The following is a 24,306-nucleotide window of genomic DNA, read 5'->3' on the forward strand; positions in this document are numbered from 1 at the left end:
GCCTATTATACCCTTTAGTTAAAATCGATATTATCTAGCAGCCTTCTGACACAACTTCCAAACTGAACCTCTATCTTTTCCAGGGACCCAAAGGAAAATTGCTACTTGGTAAGATCAAGAAAGCGTATAGCTGGAAGTAGTACTCAATATTTTCGAGAAGTCTAGTGGAGCGGCACAGATAAAGCATAGAATGACGTCTGCTGGTACTTTCTATTTGTGTAGCAGAATTTTTCGGTACCGACTTACCCGACTGTCCGCTTTAGGAATTGGCTTCTGCTGTATAGTCTAGAGCAGAGTAAGTTTCACTTGTAAAAATATTCTGACATGTTTAGTGAATCCACTTTGTAGAAAGAATACCAATACGTACATGCGCCCATAGTGTAAAAAAGCTTTTAACGATATGCATAATTTTTTTAGCCCACGTGACGCAGCTTTCACTCGAAATGCTCAAACCGTCGGATAGAAATGTTTTTCGGTCGACGTACCAAATAAACGTACAGGGGAAGAGTGAGGGGGGGGGGGGTACACACTTTTCTCATCTATGCAAAAAAGGGCACAGCCATTCATATATATGAACCACGGTATTGCACGAAGGTGTTCGTATATGAGTAAATATGTAAAAAAAAAAAGCATTTGCAGACTACGAGACCATTAGTTCTTTCCTAATATGATCGTGCAGACATAGAGCTTGCCAAAAGACAATAGCCATTACTGTTCTACAACTGTACGTATCTCTGTCGCATATATTAGGTGATAAGCAAACACCCCCCGTATGCATGTGTCAACCGGTGATGGTACGTCTATCGCCAATGGTGGCGACTGCTACATTCATTCGATAGGCAACTTGCCCGTTACCAATTAGCACACAGTGTAATGGACAATATGGCATAATGGTTATAACAGGCCATAACGTATATAAAAAGGCCGTGTATGAATTGTAGTAGAACACGTGTCGAGATGAGTTGACTCTGTTTACAGCTTCGAGAGAGATGCGTAGCTATAGTTAAATATATAGCCATTTATATAAATAACTAGAAGGGGAATTAATGGTATTATACAAAAGTGTAAATGGCAACTACAAATATAGTATATATGTTTATATATAATCATATATAGTATATATATATATCTATATATAATCACTAAGGGATACCTATCACCGTGAAATATGGCCCCTTATTATGAATTATAAAAAAAAAAACACATCGAGACAATCGGGCTTGACCAAATCCAGTTAACAGGAATGAGGTACTACCAGTCGAACGCCTATTATCGATGGGCTAAATGTGCCGACAGTCGAAAGTGTGACAGGCTCCCTGCCATTTGTCGAAATGTTTCAATGTTTGGAAAACAGAAAGCCGGTAACATCTGACACGATAGAGCTAATAAGAGTAAGCAATGTTTTTTTTTCACAATTAGGAAATTATACATTATACAGAAAATAATAAAAGGTTCCTCCAGTTTGCCTCTAACAAGATTAAGTAGCTCAATCTTGCCTTTCTAGACAGAGACGCGTTTCGCAAAGAAGTTCACTGCAGTTTCTGCTACAAGTTCTACTGCTACAGTTCTAAGGTACGAGTTTGAAAGCAACAATAAAGATTCGTAATATAAAGGATAAAAGATAAAGGATCGTAAATCGAACACCACTTTTTGAAGCTCTTCAACAAAACAGAGCATAGACAATGCACCGAGAGAAACACCTGGTGTTTATCCTAGAAATAATCTGCGTCCGTACTGCCAGCAAGTCTTCCGTTCGAAGCCCACCAACCGCAAAGACGGGTAGGTTAATGCCGATGACCAATGTAGGATCGGATTAGAAGAAGGCGAAGAACTGGAAATGGAGCGACTTCGTTAGGAGAGTTTATTTGTAGCTTTACACAATTTATTATGTAGCAACAAATAAAAGTTTTGCTTTAAAACTTTGTTTCCTCGCATTAGCAACATTGTCTCAATGTAACGTAATATAAAAATGGTAGTGTAACAGAATCACGCTATATAATTCGGTCTAGATTACATTCATATGCTAGACCAGATTTTTATCTCATTTAAACTAGAACCCTCTTTCGAAGCCCGTCAATCTTGCATTGCCCTATCGATTCTCCTCGAATCAATAAGATGTGTTATATGCTATCTCCGGATACGGAAACTACAACTATAAGGTCTTCGTACGGAAAAACCTTAGGGGGACTGTCGTTGCACGTATTTTTCTCTTATTTTCTATGTTGTATCCTGAAGAGGCGTCGTACGTACCATTGTCCTGAAGACCGCTGTTCCTAGAGCGTCCTCATCTCCAGGATCTTTATTATGTACTCGATTATGATAGGCATGCTTCCATTGTGAGCCTCAGTTAAATTATGTATTTGTTTTAATGTTCGATTGTTTTAAATGCAACCGTAACGCTGCAGCAAAGACGCCTTTTCTCACGCATGATTAGAATAAAAATGCAAGGAAATATGATAGAACTAAAAACGGGTCAAAGTTTCAGAGATACTTTCCCTTACTAAAGAAGTTTGGACCAGCCGCAAGAGACGTACAGGGAAGATAACGTATTCTACACTACACGGTGGGATGCTCTGGATGGCAACCTTCGCCTTTATGATCGGTAATTTATAACTCGGTGCAGCAGACGGTCAAGCTAGCCCAAAGCTAATGCGGGAAGAATCGTGACCTTCATCCTGCACGTTAGCCCAGACCAGCTATAAATTTCTAACTACACTAATGTGTTCGACGAATGTTAGATATAAACAGCTATTTGCCATAAGTCTAGGAGAAGAAACACATCATGTATGCCCCGGATCCAGTTCGTTCCCCTTACCTGCAAATTAATACCGGCAACGGACAATATTCTGACAATAAAATAGCTAAATGCCCGTAGCGGTGTCTGTAATCACAGGAAGAATGATGTAAAAGTTACACTACACAGTAGATGATTTTGGCGATGTCGAAACACTGTTGATGAAAGCTTTCAAAATGAGTAAATTCCGTTAATAAACATCAGATAATTGCGTTGTCTTTTTTCCACCTCATCTCTTGCCAGAAACAGAAGACGAATTACTAAAATAATCTGAATAGGTTTCCTGGCACCTGTTTCTTAGTCGTTGGTTAGGGAGGCACTGATACTAACGCTGATTATTCCTATGAACGCTTCGAGCTCTGAATGTAGGATTACCTTTTGAAATTCGATCATCAAAACGCTATGACTTCTAATTGCCTCCAGTAACCACGGCTACATATATTGTGCCTTCACTATGTAACGGATCTGAACTGTAAATTTTCTTCCTCATTCAGCCTGCTCAATCTGATGACTCTCAAGCACTACAAATAGAACGCTACGAGGGCAAAAAACATGTAACCCTATCTTTCATACTGTGCCAACATCTTGCACAATAATGACATTATGCCGAGGAGAGAAAGACTCTTGAGACAAAGGATGCTCCCAGATTGATGGTCATCTCTTGTAACGAGTTGTCTATAACGACCTCTAATGTCTAAGCGACCGAAGGGTCACGCACGGTTCATCCGAGTCTACTTGTCCAGACCAATTCTACGATGCTGCCTATTGCGTCTTTGTATCGGCCGGCTGTCGGACGATCACAAAAACACACATATGCTGCTGCTTTCTGCACTAGAAATTACCCTGGCCGGCCAACGCGGCGTTCTCTAGCTCTTATCCATTTTGTCGTTGTCGCACTCTTACCACTGCTAAACCAGCACGAGCTGTCAAATTCCATACTTTGTTCCGCGTCTTCGATAGGCTTGGTGCGTTTTACCTACGCCTACGTCCAATAAAGGCTGAAATACGCGAACGGCCAGACTCGTACCTGCTCACCAAGTAAAACAGCTTCAGCGCAGAGCTCACAATGTCGCTAGGGCCTACGATACAGTAACAACTATAATTATTATTGTTATTATCAACGTACAAGTATTGTAATGGCGAAAATGATATTATTGACAAAATTCTGCTTGTGTCATGCTTCGGAAAACACTGCACGAGCTGTAGGCCTCGGCTTTGACAGCTTTTGAGAGCATCCTTTTTCCTAGCCTTTGGCCTAATTAAGGGCGCTTTTGCGCAAAACACTTAGAAGCCCATTGCTAAATTAAAATTGAAAGGGAAAATAGTGCTATCGCGTGGCGCGTCGGTGGTTTGTATAGCACAGCTCAATTTCTGTAGCATACAAATACTCACAACTATTCTGTTATATTGCAGAGGCCTGCGTTTGTTAAATCCATTAAGCTGTAGTCAACCGTCCTGCTGCTGGCCAGGCGATAACCTGCCTAACATAAGCCTATCGACTTGAATGGTTTGCCTAAAATGTTATTGAGGGCACTGTACTGGTCATGGCTTAGGCTGGTAAGACGCGTGTGGATATAGTAACAGTCATAGTTTCGAATAGGAATTAGATGTGGGTTCATGATGGCCCAATGGGGATTACGATAAAGAAACAAACACATGTTGACGGGAATAGCGCCCAAAGCAGACGACGCTACACAAACGAAATGTTCTTAGGGTAATAGGGTAAATAATTCTTAGGGTTCTTTTCGCCCTTGACTATAGCGAAAGCTTAAATCAGCATGTGAGTTGGTAGGTAATGCTTAGGATCAACGACAGCTGGGAGACCTTTATGACATCTTCTAGAAATACATATCTGATATTTCTTCACTGATGAAATGAGCACTATAGTGCCATGTACGATTGTTTCGCATGTGTCAGTACGTAACAAACGAACCGTCGAGTGTAACAATTAATTAGAGTTACATAATCATACCAAATTTCATTTTCTTATCAAACTTGTATTACATTACATATAGGTGAGTTCATGTAGTTGTTGTCTCGTTCGGTCCGGTGTTTGCTATGGATGCCATCTCTAGGGAAGTAATTCAGATATGCGACGCGCTCACACTCAAAGCTCATCGAACTCGTTGTCACTCGCACTTCAATTTTCCCCCCCGAAAATAAGTGGCCTCATTGATCATGTGTCCTAATGGAGTATTCTTACGTACAAAACAAAAAGTACTGTTCCTTAGAACGTTAAAGGGAAGTAAACTGAGCAGCGTGCCTGACCGGGCTCGATTAGGAGACACCTGATTTTTCTAGAGAAGAGCCATACAGGACATGGAATGAATGTTGTACTACTATAATCTTCCCACCTTAGAAGGCACCATTGCGAAATTAAAGTACCTGGAACATCTCAAGCCGGTTAGCTGTTCACACGACTGTGGATACGTGATATGAATTATAATAGTAACACATTGAAAACATATTAGGCGTAAATATCGTTAAAACCACTCGTACCTTATCACGGTACTCACACAATTGTTGAGTCTCCAGGTGGCGGCGGAAGCGTCAGGTGAGACGACAAGGATTCGCGTGTTACATCCGATAGCAACTTTTCTTGGTGAACGCGTCTTAAAAGAGACTGAAGGAGCCATGGCTTTCTGTTGCCTTTAGCGGGCAGGTCACAATCGTATAAAAAATCTGTACCGATAACGGCTTATTACAACCGCCTTTGCCAATGGCAGCTACGGTTTCTTCAGTCTTTTACGGCATCCCTGACGCCTGATTATGATGAGCAGACCTATGAAGAAATTAGAACGAAGCTGTTAGGGGGTTAGCTCATTTGAGTTTGGTAAGCGAGTACCTATTACGACTAGCTCCCAACCACGCTAACGATAAAAACGATCGTTACGTAAGCCAGTATGCATTCGAAAGCTCTGGATTTATTACCTGAAAATCCGGTCTAAGGACATTTGTGTTCGGATTTCCAGGAGACCTTATGTCTGAACGTTTGTTGTGAACGTTGTTTTACGTGGTAAAATCGAAACTCGATTGGCTTTTCTCCCACCGTACCATTGTAAATGGACTGGACGTTAAAGTATCTATGCGGACGTTGTTTCGTATGGCAGAATTCAAGGTATGCAGGAAACGTTCGTAACTAGCTATCAAACTCAATTGTAATAATGGATTTTTGGGATTTGAACAACGCACCTTGAGCCAAGCATGTCTTATTCTTATTTATTATTAAGTGATGAAACGCTTAGGAGAGAAACTTTTGATAACAGTCTTCTCGAGAAGATGTCTCAATTCCACAATGGAAACAAAGATCTTGCTTTTTTTTTGTGCCAATTTTTACTATCTTTTGATATTACGCCACTTTTAGCGGTCTACGTTTAACTCAGCTATTTTGCTCTGACGAATTGTTACATTGGGAATACTAAGCAAGCAGGCAACAGTAAGTAGCATGAGCTACTTTCCGTATTTCCTAAAAAAAAATGGGTAAGAGACTGAATATATGAGAAGCATCTGTTATGTGCCTTGTATAGCTCGGCGCGTTATGATAAACAAATAATTCCCTGTACAATGAATAATACAACATTTGCGCTGTAACTTGAAAAAAAAACTTATCTTACGTATGATTACTACTGAAAATTCGAAAAGACATCTATTTTCCTAGTTATGCGGATAATATAACCATTACAGGGCCGAGATCTAGAGGAGATTACCACTGGTAACCTGACCGCCACTGTGAAGGCAGTCATATCTCGCTTCCGGCTACATCGCATCCTATATCGCCCCTCACACCGAAAACAGCGAATACAAAGAGAGTCACGGTGCTTTGTATGTTTTCTAGGATTTCTTCATTGACGATATTTGGTTAACCTTACGACTTATTTAGATCTGCATAGAACCTAGAACCTAGGTTCAGCTATGTGTTGCATAATCCAGCAGATTTAAATCTTCCGCCTGCAAGCTTACAGCTGATTCAATTTTAATGGCTCGCTTGAGGCACGAAACATCTCGAATTTTAGAAATTCATTTAACAGGAACCATTTGGAAGGTCCGGATATTTTCTGCAATAAAATAATTTTATGTTTTATATTTCGGTGGGAAGTATCGTCAAAACTACTCCTGTTCATGCGACTCGAATCGAACTTGATTTCGTTTGAAGATATAAAAAATAGATTCGGTTTTCGATGAAGAGTAGATGATGATAAGGGGCTGAAGTGAATCTTTTTATATATATTGTAATAGCGTGAGTACTGCTCCTCGGGCACAATAGTAAACAACAGAAAGTAAGTATCAACCAAATGGAAACAAGCATGACTAGAAGGCGCCGATGCAAATTGACTCATATATGAGTCAATTTGCATCGGCGCCTTCTATAGTTCTATATGACTCCTTAAATAAAAAGTTCTTTGACGGGTGCTCTCAGGCTCCAGAAACATCTAAGTGAAAGTTCCAGCCAACCATCATCTAACCGGTTGTAACGTTTTACGATCGGACGATTGTCGTGCATCGTGCATTGAATAGTATTAATGGCACGTTGTTTTAGAAGAAATTGCCCATTTACTAACCAGTATGCATACATATGCACACAATTACATCGTATCCTCTTACGAATAGCTTATCAAACTACTCAGGGGAAAATACCATCGGTGAATTGGTTTAGGTCCTCCCTGACACGAAATCAGCTCTGCTCATATAAGAAGATAAGGGATATCTGTCGGCGACAACGAACGGCGGCTCGTTTTGAGTTTACTTCTTCGCGCCGATCACGTCGGTAAGTTCTAAATGCCTGAATATCTTCAACTCCCAGCTAAAAGGTTATGGTATATTCTTTTGCTATGTATCGTGCACTAAGACGATGGCATATATGAGACAAGACCCTTTCTTGTTGTTTACTTTTTATAAAAGTACACTTTATAAGTGTATTGGTCCCCACATGCTTGGCGGATTTATGTTTACAGCTTGTTTAAAATACAAGTGCACAGATTCTCCATTGATAACGGTTTTATCGAGGCAAGCATAAGCGTTTGCTGATAAGCTGTTAAACCTTTTCACCACATAGATAGGCCTGTCAATACAACGCCTGTTAGGATGGCAACAATTGAGCTATGTTCACTTGTGAGCAACTGTAACATTGACTTTGCTTTCGAACCCATTAATATTTGAAAAAATGACCCATTTTTTACGCATCTTATAACCTTCCTGAATTCGTCCGCAGTGAAACAATTAAGTTTGCAGCATATTAAAATGCTCCTGTTAGAACAAATTCTATGTTCAGTATTGCCGTTCATAGGCTATTCGTGTAAGGCACCACGTTGTCTTTTCTGTGCTTTAGGTATCATAGAAATTACGGCATAAGTCACTGACAAGTTGAATGCTTTGTTTAGCCCAAGTAAGCTATGCCGTTGTCAATCACGCACGTTTCCAGCATTGTAGGCTGCAATCTAAGCTGCTCCTACACTAAGGTGGAGGAAGCTTTCTGCCTTAAAAGAATATATACGCGGTAGGGGATTCATAAACGCGCGATGCACGCTAGATAGCGGTTTCTCAGCACGCCACGAATGCACACACAGGAACTTGTAACAGTATAAGTCTAGTTAAGCGTTTCAAGTTTGAATTCCGTTGTGCACGCGCCTCGTCAGCGTATGCTGTGTGGTGTGTCTTTGCGTACATTGCAACATGGGCAAACGTCGATAGTATAGGGACATAGCTTCAACGATCTGCTTCTTCAAGGCAAAGTCAAAAAACCACACGACCAATGACCGGAACCTACGAAAACCACACCTTGTCCATTCGTTCCGCGAGCCTTTGTTTTGCAACTCAGGTTCAATATCTTCGATTGGCTTGCAGTAACTGTCGAAGCCTCCAGGCAGGACAAGCAGAGTATCATCAATCAATAGCTGCCATTGCCGGCTGGTCATTGGCATACGTGTCATTGACCATCCCGCTTTCAAATCATATTAAAGTATGATCAATTGTGTGTAGAGTATGATTAGGTGTACGGTCGTACTGCGTAACCCTGGCTGCTGCTGCTGCTGCTTGTTCCGCCGGACCTCAAGTATAAATTAGAGAGACAAACCTGTCGCTACCATAAATTGGCCTTCTTACTTTCACTATTGCTACAGTAGCCTTCTGTAGCTATTAAATGATCAATATGTGTCATTATTATTTATTGGCGGCACCTCACTTTCTTGGACATACTTCGATCTGGCTGTCAATAGGCAGCTTGTCAAACGCCGTTCGCGCAGGTCAAAGTTGAACGAGCGCTAAGATGGCGATAGACCACTAATTGAAGACGTTCAAATATGCTCAATCGGGACGGCACACGGTAAATCGAATCAATACATTATGGATAGAGAAGAAAAACAGTAGCATGAGATAAGCTGCAGGGGTACGATTCGTGGTCATGGTAGATTAAGACAAAGGGTTTTGTCATTTGACTCACTCTGACTATTTTTAACTAAAAATTAAAAAAAAAAAAAAACTAATTGACTATGCCACAAAAGTCATATGTCCTAGAGTTTTATATCGGTAGGTTCAGGTTTTTTTTATTATGCTTTTGCTACATTTGGCGGCATTGTCAAGCACTTATCTCGAAGATATTTAGGCTTTATATGGATCAAAGATTTGTGTGGTGTAAAAAACCGATAGAAGTCTATGGGGAGTGGATCGATTTTTACGGCAACCGTTCGTACGCTTTCATTGTTCTGTAGATACATACCAGACTATAGACCTGAAATCCTCGTTGCAATCCTGCATCCAGATTTAACTAATAAAACGAATGTTCTGAGATGAATTTTTTTCAATAAATTTTCCTGTTATTTTAAGCTAAACTTCGCTGTTGAAGCATGTTTTAGTTTGTCGTCATCATCGTATTACTTCATATGCGCGTAGTGTTTTCAGTTAAGCACTAACACAGACTGACTGACTGACATTAACCTCAACTGTGTCTATATACAGTTGCAAAGAAACAAAAATAGACTCATTAATTGAGAAATTATCCATATCTAAAATGTGAGAACTATAACAATTAACAGACTGTTATATATCGGCCTTCAACCGGCGACACACGTCCGAATTTTCCTCCGCGTTCTGTGGCGGTTCCGACGAGTCACAGTCGCAAAGATAACCCGACATCGTACGAATAGGCCAAACACTGAATGACATTTCATGCAAAATCAACGCGTACCAGAGAATTTACATTTATTTGGTGATGGTACGAGTGTATTCTTTCAATCAGATGAAATATACAAACGGACGCATAGAGGATACCGGATAGACAGTAATCGCTAAACCAATCCTGTATATATTTTTCTCTGTGCGTGACTTCTCGTTGAGTTCGGAGATACCGCTATATTTGTGAAGGCTAACATCGAAATATCCTAGTAGTATCCTAGAATAACAAGTAAGCTTGATATTGTCGTTACGGCCTTATCTATTACACATAGACAAATTGTTACGCATACGGTGTTAAAGCTATTCCTACGGCCATGCACGTAGACGATTTGTTTGTCTTCAGTTGCCAAGAGCTTGGCAAAAGGCCCCCCGCAGATGGCTACTGCCATTCTACATGTTTACTCTAAAATAAACTTCTTGTCAGTTTATCTTTCTCTCGTCCGAATTGGAAATGACAACGTGAACTTTACGATGCTCGTCACTAAAAAAAGTGGGCCGTCATACGGGCGTCAACAAATGCGTCCCTTCTATAAAAGTTGCCGGCGGCCTACTCCAGTAACAGTGGAAATTCGTCCCGTCTTGTAGCTGCTTCAGAACGCCCTGCAAACGAAATACGCGTTGCGTACCCTAAGGAGCGTCGCTCCGACAGCCCAGCTAGGTCTGTATCGGATCGACTGCGTGCGATTTGAACTCCAAACATGGCGAACGAGACGGCCTCCTTCAGAGAAGAGGGATAGCTCTCACTTTGGAACTCTAGCCGCTAAAAACGGCGTATATTGCCTCGTTCGCAGACAGTGCCACCGTTGTCAGAATTAAACGAGAAGAATGCTGCTTAGCGGACTACGGGTTCCAGAGAAGCAACTTGGTAAGGTACCGATAGAGTAAGTGATTTTCCACCAGTGCAGCCGATGACGCGAACGAAAGCACATCATGTCTTGTTTAATCCAGCTTCGTTCGCTATGCAACGCGACGCGGCAGGCATCAACCCGCTTCACCGAAAATGAATGTCCCACCATTTCCCGTTATCCCTATTTAGGCCAACCGCCAAAAGGAGAACAGACTCAGCCTGTTCCCGCTGGAAAAGTAGATCTTATACCTGTAGGCAGAAAAATGACGAAAAGATATATGGCTAAACTGCAATAACGAACGTCACGTTTAGTGCAAGGAGGAAAAAGATAGCTATTAATTGTTGATTATTTTCGCTGGAATATCTTTCTTAATGACTCCGTATTTGTATATATTGAACCGATGAAAAAATGTATGGTTACTGTTTGTGAAACAGATTATTATGTTCGTCACAGGTAGTGTACTGGAATAATTAACAATATGGAAAAGGACTTTTCCATTGTTTGTTGTCGTTACATGTTGGAGATAGATAGCTGAAAAAATGGTAAATGAACAGTAGCCGTAGTAGTAGCAGTAGTAGTATTTGATGTCTCCACGAGCTCCTGCCGCTGTCAAGGCTTTGCCTATCAACCTGAAACGGACCGTTTGTGTTACTGCGATATAAAGGTTTCAGGCAGAACAATGCTGAGTGGGATTAGAGAGGCACAGCTTGCTTTATGATCGATGAAACTCCGACTACAGGGTAGTTCGATGAAGAGACACATCTTCCCTGGGTATGCTTGGAAGGAACACTTGAGAATTCAGTACTGAGAATGAATCGAAGAGCTCTTCGTGCCCTACAGTTGCAATTGTATCACAATGGATATTCAAAGACACTCACCGGTAACGTCTAGCACTATTAGAGGGTCAGGCAAACTCAAACCCTGTGAAAATTCTACCAACTAGACATCACTGCAAAGCTCGTTAGCATATTCAATAGTGAATATCACTACGTCGCAATCAGAGCACGGTTATATAATATAATGCGGAAATATAAATGGTGTGGATGCGCTAAACTGTAGGCTTCTGTAATGAGAAATCTTTCAACGATCAGCTTTAGAAATTAAGCAAAAATAAAGGAGCTTTTTAGACAGTGGCTGTAGTCAAACAAAAACTGCCTCGTTAGTGGTGAAGTCCTAATTTAAATTCACACCTGCTTCACTACAAGTGTAAGTCTTCGAAGTTACCGATATCCACCATTTGTTACTTCAAAATAAAATATATCATCGATCTCACCCTGAATAGCTTTGCGGCAACTGAATTTCCAGTTTGATTATTTGAAAAGTCGAAATCAAAGTACGATGAAATCAGTAACCATATTAGTTTCTCCCGTCAATGACTCTCAAACAATGTCCCAGCGATTTCCGAGTTCACCTCGGTCGGGCTTATCTAGCTGTTAAAATAAGCTAGCCGTCATCTCCCGTCTAGTAGAGGAACGTAAACTTAACGCGCCTCCGATCGAGGTCAGATAGACCAAAAGCAAAAATGATGACAGATAGCCCACGGGTGATGCATTAGTAAAGTAGAATATAGGTTATGGATGGACTATGGAGTAGAAAAATTATGCAAGCGTTGCCCAATATACTGCTGTATACCCAATATAACGAGATTCAAGCTGTTGCAATTTCTCGTTCTTGAACGTTTGTTTGATCGAAGACGAGTGCCTAGTGCAAATCAATCAAATTTTTGATCCGACTAGTTGTTTGCCAATTCCGATCGCTAACTTTAGCGTAAATAGTACTACATACTCCTGATCAGCTGAACCTGCTCCTGAGAAGATGGTGAACTATTTCGGTGTCGATCGAGTGTGCCATACCAGGAATTGAGTTAGAGAATTGCTGTTTTACCAAGATCAATCACAGGCCTTAGTGAATTTCGAACTGTGAAAAAGGTTAGACGAACTAATGTGCTATCCGACCGTGACCTTTGGCTTACTGTAGCAAACGACTATCTATAACAGTAGACTCTAATGAGTAATTCAAAGCCTTACATTTGCTCGGGATTGATAGTTATTTATGAAGCCTTTTTATGAGACAGTCTCGACACTTTTAGCCGAATCTACACGCCTAATATTAAAGACTCTCTCGCTGTTAGCAACAGTAGAGATAGTTGGCCTATGGTCAGGCGATGATAGCCTGTGCATTCCGGCCCACTCACCGGTGTAATCAGGCCAACAGATCTAAAGCCGACATATCAATTCGGCAGAGTAGAACCAGTAAAACGCATACTATGTACGTACAGGTATTGGTGTATTGCAATAGCTAAGTCTAGTCATTGGATTGTCGGCAGATTCGAAATTATTCTTGGAAGTACATACAAGTGTTTATGTTTAGCAGCCGGCAGCATATCAGCTGAAGTATATAGAGAAAGTGAACAAAAGTTCTCATAAGTAACTAATTAGTTTCTATATCTGTGTGTACGTACGTCCTTTTAGGCGGATGTATCGCAGCATGACCAGATAATAACGTCATTATTATTACTACTGTGCATGTATGTATCTATCGCGTTTAGCATATCTAAAGGTGCTAGTCTAGGCACTCCAACGCGTGATAGTCGGATACGTCCGTGATTCAGTAAATTATACAGAGTGCATCGAACTGGATGCTAGAAGAAATGCTAAGACTTCACTGATTACGACAAATATTCTAAATTTAACACATGTTTTATCCTATCTTCAGGGCCGACTTGTGTTGGTGAACTAATGTTGATCCATTTTGAGAAAAGAATTTAACATCCGCGATTTTTTCCGTATGGACGTATTTCGACTCGTCGTAAATGGCAAAACTCCAATGCACTTCAAAATAAGGTTTTGCGTTCTCGCTATACCCGTCGAAGTTGCTCGTGAACGATACAAGAGCAAGCGGCAGGGACGCGACCGACTTCGTGTAGCGACACAGTCACCTTATACATAAATGTCTTTTACAAATTAGCTACAGGCCTATATATTTGTATAGACATCCAAATTTAGCAGAGACAACAATAACATGGATGAACAGTTGCCTCTCATGCCTGTACTTCAGTATTTCGAACTACTGCTTCAGCGAAAAAAATAAGTTGATCAAATAACTCTTAATAGTAGTAATACTCAAGGATCTGCAAAGACGCTATACCATTAAATCTCTTATTGCAGTCAGCTCGAGAGGGATATCTGGAACTGATCACAAGGGGCGTAACCTAACAGAAACAACTAAAGAATATCGAAAGTGAAAAAAACAAGTAAACGATAATGGAATTGCTATACTATCGTGCTGACATTTTATTTGCCAGCGGTTTATATATATATTTATATACCGTATATTAGAGAGACGACATGATACCCGAATGAGCCGAAGAATAGCTCTTTTGCGTAGAGGAAATAAACGAAAGGTTTATATATATATAGACTACTTTAATGTTTCAATTTGGCACGACAGTTAAGTTTACACACATCGATAAAGATCTTCATTCACTTTCTAAAAAAGCAACATTAGCAAATAAGCTTTAGGGTTTGCTGGAAACAAGAATCAAAAAGGTGGCTATTATTGAATATTGGACATAACGAAACTATCTCTCAACCCGGTACGACTCAAGCCGTCTATTCGTCCGTAAAGTAAACGAATCCTAGAAGGGAATAGCAAGCTACAAACAATTCAGAAGGGGGTCATCAACGAGGCTCATTTTCGAACTCAGCATTTCTCTTCCGGAGTTTCTTGAAACCGGCTTATGGTGTTTTTAGTAGCAGAACCTTCATCAAATAGAAGGTTTATATGGTGAGCTCTCCCCGTTGCTGTAGATCCTCATATATGGACGGAACTCATATTTGTCACCCATTCGAATTCGCTAACTATGCGTTGTGCACTGGAAATCGGAACGACGATATCCGAGTGAGCAGTCACAAATTTAAAATCTTTAAGAAACTAGCATCTAGTAGGGAAAAAGAAGGGACAAGAAATGCTGTACCGTGATCGAATGGCGTCGCTCTTTGTATTGACCGATACGATCATTGGAAAGTGTAATAGTATATGTTAGTCATAACTGTGCCAAATAGTGCCCTGCATGTGTTAAAGAAGGACCATGTAAAAAGGCTGCGCCTAGCAAAAAAAGACAAACAATGATATCGCTACGGCCTATTCTATGCTTCGACATCAAAATTATCGTTGTACGAAGAGCGTGCGATTGACCGATGTGTAGGTAGGTCCTTGGCTTCCGTGGTCGATGTTAACAAACAATCAGGAGTTAGCGAAGCACAATCTGCTACGGCCAACTACAAACAAATCGCAAAGTAACGTCGCGGACGGGGCTGCTGATGCTGAAGCAAAGAGTTCAAATGTAATCAGTCGGATTGAGCCCCTGAGTGCGAGTGATTTTCAGTAACATATCGGAGAAACGATCCGGGCAGAACAGCTCGTCACCAGGAATAGCTTGTTTAACTTTGCTAGCGCTTTCCCTGGAAAACTGGTGAAATCGGAATTACAAACAATGTATAGACATGTCGTCTAACGAAAAAAAAAAGTTCCGTCGATAGATTTTTTCGAGCGTATTCGCATCTAATTGTGCTGCTAATTCCAGCCGAGGTTCGACCTTGGTATCACCGGCTGCAACGATCTCCGCAAACCCTAAAAATTTCGTAGATTGATTAGTTACTTGGAAGGCGTCAGCAGGCACTGGCATAAATAACGTTTCCTTATATTGGCTCTGAGTGAGTGAGCGAGGAGGTCTCGACAAAATCTGCATAAATGCGTCCAAGACCCTACACATACACATCTATATGTGGAAAAGGGCTGATGCGGTTTGTATATCAGGCGGATAACGAATGATGGCTATAAGCTTAGATCTGTGATGAAAGACAAATCGAAACAGGGGTCCCTATTGGATAGCGGCCACAATCACACACCGACAAGATCAATAGAGGCTTGTCAGTTTTACACGATTGATTTAACGCTTATAAATGCATATTCGGGCCGAGCGTATTGAACGGAGGACTGACAAAGGATAATCTTTGTCTGTAAGAAGACAGCGTCATTTTTGCTCGGCAGAATGTTTACTTTGTGTTGCCTGAGACACCGAACAAATAAAGTGACTAGCAAAAGTTGATATCGGTTATCAAACAGGCCCGACAATATAACAATATATATTTTCTACAATGAAGCCTATAATGTGTATGTTATTGTTGCGCTCGATGCTCACTGTAACAGATGAAAGCTACTGGTGAAGTTTCAGGCAGTAAAACAACAGAGCACCAAAAAAAGCCGTTTCGGTCGTAAATGGCTCTAGCACCGTTTCAATGGGACAAATTTATTGTCGTCCTATTAACTCGAGCAAGTAGCTCCAATATTTCTATTATCTATACTGAATATATAAGAGGATCGGGTTTAGTCCAGTGCAGCGGACAACGGATCCTTTTGCGTAAAAAACTCGTCGTAAACCGAAATGCGTTACTTTTCGAAATGAAAAAAATGCGTTCTTATGTCTGATATCAAATTGCTTTTATCGCGCAACATCTACCAATCATGCTGTCTTTGCTCCTTTTCACTTCAGGATAAACGTGGATTTATCCTATCTTACTCGATTGAGTATATCCTGAAAACGTGCAGATCTGAGCCAATTCGAAACGATATACTACTGTGGCGTGACGGGGACCTGAGCAGACACTAAATGGACGCTTCTGTGATGAAGTAACATCGGCTGTCTTCGGCACTATCTACTTGTTAACGAATGCTGATGCTGCGCAATCTCTTTCAGCAGAGTGATGTAGAATCGATCATGTGAGCGGTATTTGCTTATCAACTGGGTGGTTTACGGAGTGTGTTATCCCGTTTTATGTCCGATAAAATTTGCCATTTTACCAACGATTCGCAAGGCCTACCGCGGACAAATAGGACAGCTTCTGTGAAAGCTAATCATATTTTGCTAGCTTGTCAACCTGCATATGTGTGTGTATGTTGTTCGACGGACAAAGGACTGAAGCTGACAAGGGTTTAAGCGAACTATACACAGGCCGGTCTGGCCTGATCTATGCCTAGCGTAACTTAAAGATCGTCCAGCCCCATTCACTGACATTGCGTACATTAAGCAATCATGAGGATATTAAGTAATTAATATATTAAGATATTAATTAAGACGATGATATTTTCGCTTCTTAGAAACGTTCTTCTACATGATAAATAGTATGGGGTCAGATACGTTGTCCTCTTCTGGTGCCACGCGTTCGGAGACGTTGTGGGCAAGGTGACAACCAGTGTTTGAGCAGTTCGCCACCAGTATGACCATATAGGCATCGCTTCAAGACTCACCTATACCACGGTATACAACGAGACAATCTGCACACGAAGTGTATTACGGAGTTTCCACTAATGTATAGATCATGTCATCGAGGTGGCGCGCTGCGTAAACACAAGGAATCAGGGTAGATCACCTTTCGAAACTTGTAGATCACACCAAGAGTCTCTTATAGCCTTCTTGCCATAGATTTCAAAAATGACAAGTGTCTATTATCTAATTCGGTAGCCATAAATCATTTTATAGCATTCTATAAAATATCACTTTATACCTTGTTATCTAATTATTACTGAAAATCTTTGGAAAGGACCATTATTGTCTCACATAGCCTGCTGCTTTTCGAAAATGACACCCAGCTGAATGTTTGATCGAGCTCCATTGTCCCCTCTATTCGTATCGTTCGTATTGTTTGAACCATCGATTCTGGGCTTTGGCATAAGCTTATCCGCTCAAGCCATTGTGTCTATATTTTCCCGTACCTATCTCGAGGGTCTGTATCAGCAACATCTAAAAGATGTTTGAAAACATGCGTAATCTATTTTTTTTTTTTTAATCATTTATATACACAGCAGGTGTCAATAAACCAAGACTTTTTAACTTTGTTTGCAGACAGATTTATCGCTCTTGGCATTGTCAGACGGCGTGGCCCAATGAACGAACAACACTGTCTATGCTGATTCCCACTCAGTTCTTTGTTAACCGGTCTCGGCTGCTTCAATAGGATGCACTGTTGTGGGCGTCCTACCAAAAAACACGTGAAGCAGTAGTATAAACACTACTAACACTTTGTAATCGTTCTCGCGAACTGAGAGGGTACAGAAGATATCGTGCATCGAGTGTCGAAAAAACTGTTTTCGATTATCTGAACAGAATAAAGTAGTTACGATAGAGAGTTCGCAGTTGTATAGCTTTTCAATGCAAAACAAAGTTAGCTGAACTGAAGGTATGGCCAAGTTTGCCGGCAACATTCTAATCCTGGAGATGTTGGCACAGGCAATCCTTGATGTCCCGAAGCTACTGACAGTTACTGGTTTTATGTGGTTATCGCTAAAGCTGTCGTTACCAGCTTCAGTACGACGATTCAAACGCCGGTTGAGCGATGTCAATTGATATAAGTAGTGATTTCTGCATTTATGTTCTAAGCTAGGATTATGTCCAGTTGAACAGGAATGCGGATCGATACGCAATTTCTAGATACATTCTTAAATTCAACGCCGAAATTCAGATCTCAGGACCTTGCTTACTTACTTCTAATTAGAGGTCTGGACTGTTAAAGTTTAATCAAACACAAGTTAGGTCTGGTACAGGACAGCCTCATATCGGCACGTTTTTTTATTATTTATGCCCGTAACTTCGATCACTGAATATTCGCCTTTTTCTTTTCTACTTCCAACAGATACTTGATCCAATAATGCTGGACGGTTTGGCGATAATTATACACAAGGAGAAAGTCACCGAGGAGAGTACATCAAAGAACAGCATCACTGCCCTTCGGACCTGTACTACCCATCTGGAAAAATTCGACCGAAAGGTACTTTCGGTATTTGATAATAAACGCTCAAGAACGTAAAACTAGATTATATCAGATCACAGGAACGACGTACCCGTACTGCACATAGACACTCTGAAGGACGGAACCAGCTTCTTTCACCTCGACCTTTTTCGCCTGTTATAGGCCAACATAGGCGTCAAGCCGAAGTGAGCCCGTTCCGCCTGACGCATCAGCCAGTTCGTCATCGAAAAGATCCTGACAACAGAAACAGCATTCTGTTTGTTTGTTTGCGCACGGGTCAGCTCAAGCCAACTGTTACTTTCTATTCCGCTGATGACGGCGATTGCTACAGCAGTCGTAACAGTGAAGTCGCTCAGACAACGATGCTTTCAGTTTTCATTGCTTTTTCTACCTAGAGCCATTACGCAGAAGCGCGAGTCACGTCCTCTGATCGTACTGAGATTTGTACCGTAACGCCGAACTGGCGACCAATTAGGCAAAATAGATTGCTTTTAAGACTATGGATACTCAGAGAAACTTAACTCAACTGTTAACAGAAAAACACGACAACATGTATAATTTTGCGGCATTGTTCTGAAGGGATAGTCTTCACCCGTTCATATAGGGTGCATGCCGGTATACGTGATGAGGTGCGTATCCAATATTAACTCAGGCACAGATTCTAGCTGGATTACGCTCTCTCTTTAATTTGATCAAAACATGCGTGTCAACGTTTTATGATACGTGGCATATGGTGCTATAACATGTTAGTGTGAAAAGCAGGACGACTGACTTATTTTTGTAGCTGTTCTGTACTGCAATACACGTTTGTTCGCTGTTTCACGCATTTGAGCCTGACAGGTCGAACTTTACGTTGCATCAAGGACAAGCAGAGTCGACACGGTTCGTCACAGATGGAGATTATGTGCTGCTTGCACAGTCTGTGCCCGCATAGGGCCAAGCACGGACAGCATATGAGATAGCGATCTGTCTGCATTCATACTTCGTCACGATTTCACCACATAAATATGCACACGCTCACACAAATACCGATGCACCAACAACCATTTTACCTTGACGTATTAAGCCAGTTTTAAAAGCACGCAAATACAACAATTCCAAGCAGAAAAATAAGCGAAATAGATTTATAGCTGCTCATATGGTGAGCAACAGATTCACCCATATATCTCGAGTATTTGTATCAGTTACACAATGTAATTCGCTTCGATGGGAGAGATACGATCCGTACTAGAACTAACATTCCGTCTGGCCGCAATGGCCTTTGACCGTTTTTCATAGGTACATAATCTCATTACAGGTTCATCGACGATGCTAAGTTCTACAGACAGCCATGGTAGGTTCTAGTGCCGCTGTCACTGCCCGGGGTATTAATGAGTGACCAGTCGTAATCTATTCTCCCGTTATGTTGTATTCATTTCTGTGCCTATGGAACGAATAAATAAGTCACTGCTAAAGTTCAGATATGGCGCTGTCCAAAAGCATCGGCAGGCCAAGCGAAAGATGGGAGGGAGCATCGCGGAAAGCGGACGATCAGCCGTGTCCGTTTAGGCCAATGTACTTTCGTAATGGTCACAATATTGAAATTATACCAATAACAAGTACAAACAGGGAGACACTAAAGACAGACCCACGCTGGCTAAAACAGTAGCGACGAAGATATGCAGTCTGTCCCTTGTAGTGCTAATCAAGTAGCGGATCGAACGGCAAATCTTTGAATTTATAGATAACGTAAAAGACATATTTAGAAAAATTACGGGAACACACACACACATACATACATGCGAATTCGTCCGACTGTCTCGTTAAATTCAGACCTGCCGATGGCGGTATCTGTAAATCTATTAGTTCCGGCCTAAGCATGAATCCTGTGTGGATGTATTCCTTTAACAGAAATATAATTAATAGATAATTGCGGAAAATATGTAATTTGTTTGAATACGTTGCTGTTACACTGGAGACTGTGTAATTGTGCTCTATGATTACCTGTCATAACGATCATCCGGTAGATTTCCAATGTATAATTGGAATATTGTAAAATAACGTAGACAATTATGGTGCGTGCTCCTATTGTGTACTATCATTTAGGATGTCATCAGGTAGAATCGATTTCGATGTACCCTCAGGCGGCAGAGAGGCGGACGAATATGGAAAAAATACAGCACATGATTCTCAGGTAACTGCGAGTGGGTAATAAAAAAATGTCTGGTCTTTGGTCGAATTGGTTTGGTCGAATAGATTTGAAATTAAATTGTAATTTATATATGGCATAAGTTGTCCCTAGTAGGCTTGCTCATAGCCGCTAGTATAACCCGTATCATAAAGCTGCCATAAAAATACTCACTTGATGAAATAGTAAAACTAACCCTCTAATGCGAAATAGCTTTAGCATACGCTGCTAAATCCCATCATTTTGTTTCGAGAATCAGGCCTGTTTCAACCATAGTCGATGCTACTAAATATAGCTCAATCGATTCTCGTAGTAGTTTTGCTTGTAATTAAAGATAACTTTCAACCTAATTTCTAGGAAAACTACACCTATCGAGTGCATCCGAACCTGCGACTAATGTAGGCCGTCAATCAACAGACGCCGACGGTTCGCGTAACTATTCCACCGTTAAATATACATACGATGCGTATCGACTGACAAATGAGAGCGGCCTAGAGCTTAATCATATCAAACTAGTACCTGCGCGCCATAATTAGATAAGGCATTGAAGGCCAGCGGCAGAAATCACTACGCTATAAACAAAGATATTGAATATCGCTCAAAGGAAGAGACTAAAGGCGGGTGCATGTTCCCCTGCAGCAAAAATGCGTCATCAAATTACGCCAAAGAGATTTACATCATGTATGTCAGCTTTCTGTACAGAGTATTTAGTCGTGGGCTGGGTCAGACGCAGAGTCTAAGATGTTTCATCGTGGATTTGAGGAAACGGAACCCGGCAATAGCGTGAGTTACGCATTGGTCACCGATCGCCACCGCTACCCACTGAACAACCGAAATTGGCCTTGTTAACATGAAACTACTATCCCGTCATCATGTAAACACCATCATGAGAACTGTGCGAATATTTAAGCCACTTCTTTAATAAGCAGTTGTTTACACCTCCTGGAGACCTGAGAGTCTATGCAAGAGTCGTTGTTTCAGTAAAAGACCTAACAGCCAATAGGGGCGGAAGGACTTGTTGAACAAAGATGTTGCTTAGCAAAAACGCACGAGCAACTCTTCAGTGCATACGTTTAACAAACTCTATGTGAGTGTCAGGCAATCGTTTTTCTAGCCATGATCCTGAGACCGGCATAGGATCTGATCTAGAAAAGGCCGCATAGGCGGTCGAAAACACAATAAGGCTATTTATCTTGTGAAGCCAAGCCAGTTAACTGAAGTGAGCGTCAATATCGTTTTCAAGACGAAATACATCTAGGCGTAAAAAACGTCTTTGGGATAGGACGGGCAACGGCTCAGACCATTGTTTATCTCACAGAATCCGAGAACTGCTATGAACACTAACAAAATAAAGATTTCGAAAATGTAGAGTATCGATAGGACCGCTTAGGGTGGCATCCAACCATATTAATCGCAAACGCCATTCTGCACGATTTCCCGCCTCGCATTAGGTGAGAGTATATAACTCAAATGATAAATCAGACGAAACGAAGGTGCAAGTACTTGCAGGAATTTTATAGATGAAAGGTCTCCACACATTATCGCTATGTCAAGCTACTGCTGTACTCTTCTGGAACGAACACTCCGAACACACCAGGCATCACCTCAATTTCCGACTGCGGCGGTCCTATATTAAAATCAAGTTTCATGAGATCATTTTGGTACTTAGCTTTCTATTTGTTTCCAAATCCACATCAGATCGAATATTGACCAGTATCCGTTGAATATATATATATATATATTGAATGTGACTCCATCACTTCAAACTATGGACATATTTCTAATTATTATCTTGGCCTAATCTGTGAATGCTGCCCCAGGGCATTTATGAGAGTATAGTGGCCATATAGCAGACATTTAAAACGTGACTTCTTCTGGAGAGTCAGTCGACTGATTTTCATACGGTTTGTACGAGGTGAAAAACATTTGTTAGATTTACTCTGTTTATATCGAGAATAATGTTTGTGATATATTCATTGAATCGAAGCGCCTTATCATGTCCGCAAGTTAATTCAGGTTGTAAAGGGTCGACACCTAGATAGGACCATTTGATTCCAATGCGGGAGTAACATCCGTAATGGACGACATCGAACGCCGGTCACTTATCGAACATTTCCGGCGCTTCCAACGCAAAATCTTCCTAGAGTTCCAACTTAATGCCGCATGATCTTCTGTTAACGATCTCTGAACCGATTTTTTTTCATAGCTAGACAGCATATGGTAGTATAGCGACCAGGACAGTCGACACTGACTCCAATTTCCAACTATGCAATTCTTATCAAAACAGATTTTCTGCTGGTAGCACGGAACTCTAGATCTGGTTAACACTGGCTATAAAGCCGTTCATATCAGAAGTATACCATCTACTTAGTTCGGTTAACGAACGTAATTATGAGCAGAAGTATTAGTTTTCCTTAAACCCGCGCTACGTACACATCGTATCGGCGAGCTTCAATATACGTTGTTACGTTAAATCGAACGAACTATAATAGCTCTGAGTTTTCTGCCACTTACCTCACGTATCAACGGCTCCGACAAACAGCCCACATATGATTTCCTTAGTAATGAAACACTACAATCACAGAAAGAGATTCATAATTAATCAGATGTTATATTTTACTAATACTTGATAGCTTAATGACCCCCACCAATATATTTGCTACCTACTGAACAACCGAAGGGCATACAACATGATACTACTGTCCCGTAATCATGTAAGCACCATCATGAAAAGCTGACTGAAGTCAACTGATAGAGTTTCCACTTGTTGATTAGCCTCTTGTAACTGGTTATCGCCTATCGATACACCCTGACCTAAATCTGAGTCTGAATTGAATAAAACGGCTGAAGAGTGTTCTGTCCACTCATGTGACGTTCGTCTATTTTTCGATAAGGGCCCTGAATTTTCCAGCTCATCCGACACTTCACTATGTACTTCTTGCTGTTTTTGTTAATAAACCAGGCCGATTTCACAGGACGTGCCTTATCCTAAGCACTAATGTTAACACTGCTGTTACTCTAAGGCGTGGTAGTATTTCGTGGATGCGCGCATACGTCCGTCTACGTTCGGTTCACGATATGCAGCGTCTCGTAAACTCCACGACAAATCGGCCGCACGGTTGAGAAATACTGGTCACAGTGTGATACGGCAATGCGACGTTCTGGGGGACGCCAGTGCCGTTGTCTCGATACCCAGTTAGGACAACTAACACCCGACTGACTCAGCGCGCGTTGTAGGAGAGGACAACACATTACCGGGAGAGGCGCTATCCGAAGGCGAATACCCTTGAGAAAGGGCAAAGAGGAAGGTTGCAGCTTGTTGGCCTACCGATCATCGAATGACGAATGCATCGCAGTATTATGAGCATGCAAAACTGTATAACCTGCTATAAAGGACAAAGACTGGACGCACGAGACACCGGCGGAAAGCTCCTATATCCGGAAGAAGGAGACGACAGCTGTTCAATATCGTAAACCAACTATGCCGTAAAATAAATACGCGGTCTATACTACTATATTTGC

General features: G+C 41.2%; 1 protein-coding gene across 5 annotated transcripts in view; it reads right to left on the reverse strand.

The window, feature by feature from the left end:
• The window catches only part of LOC111272050 (death-associated protein kinase 2), a 40,158-nt gene extending 16,171 nt beyond the window's left edge, over positions 1–23,987 (reverse strand). For 2 of the 5 annotated variants that reach the window (XM_022853218.2, XM_022853215.2), the window contains exons 1-3: positions 23,452–23,987; positions 23,299–23,356; positions 5,311–5,576 (exon numbers count right to left, since the gene is read on the reverse strand). In XM_022853218.2, coding sequence (XP_022708953.1) covers positions 5,311–5,430 — 120 coding nt within the window. In that variant the 5' untranslated portion in view covers positions 5,431–5,576; positions 23,299–23,356; positions 23,452–23,987. The remainder of the gene's footprint in view (positions 1–5,310; positions 5,577–23,298; positions 23,357–23,451) is intronic. The other 3 variants (XM_086973147.1, XM_022853217.2, XM_022853216.2) reach the window with 3 other exon arrangements.
• Between the last annotated feature and the right edge of the window lie 319 nt (positions 23,988–24,306).

This window comes from Varroa jacobsoni, unplaced genomic scaffold (assembly GCF_002532875.2).
Source record: "Varroa jacobsoni isolate VJ856 unplaced genomic scaffold, vjacob_1.0 contig01483, whole genome shotgun sequence".
Lineage (NCBI taxonomy): Eukaryota > Metazoa > Arthropoda > Arachnida > Mesostigmata > Varroidae > Varroa > Varroa jacobsoni.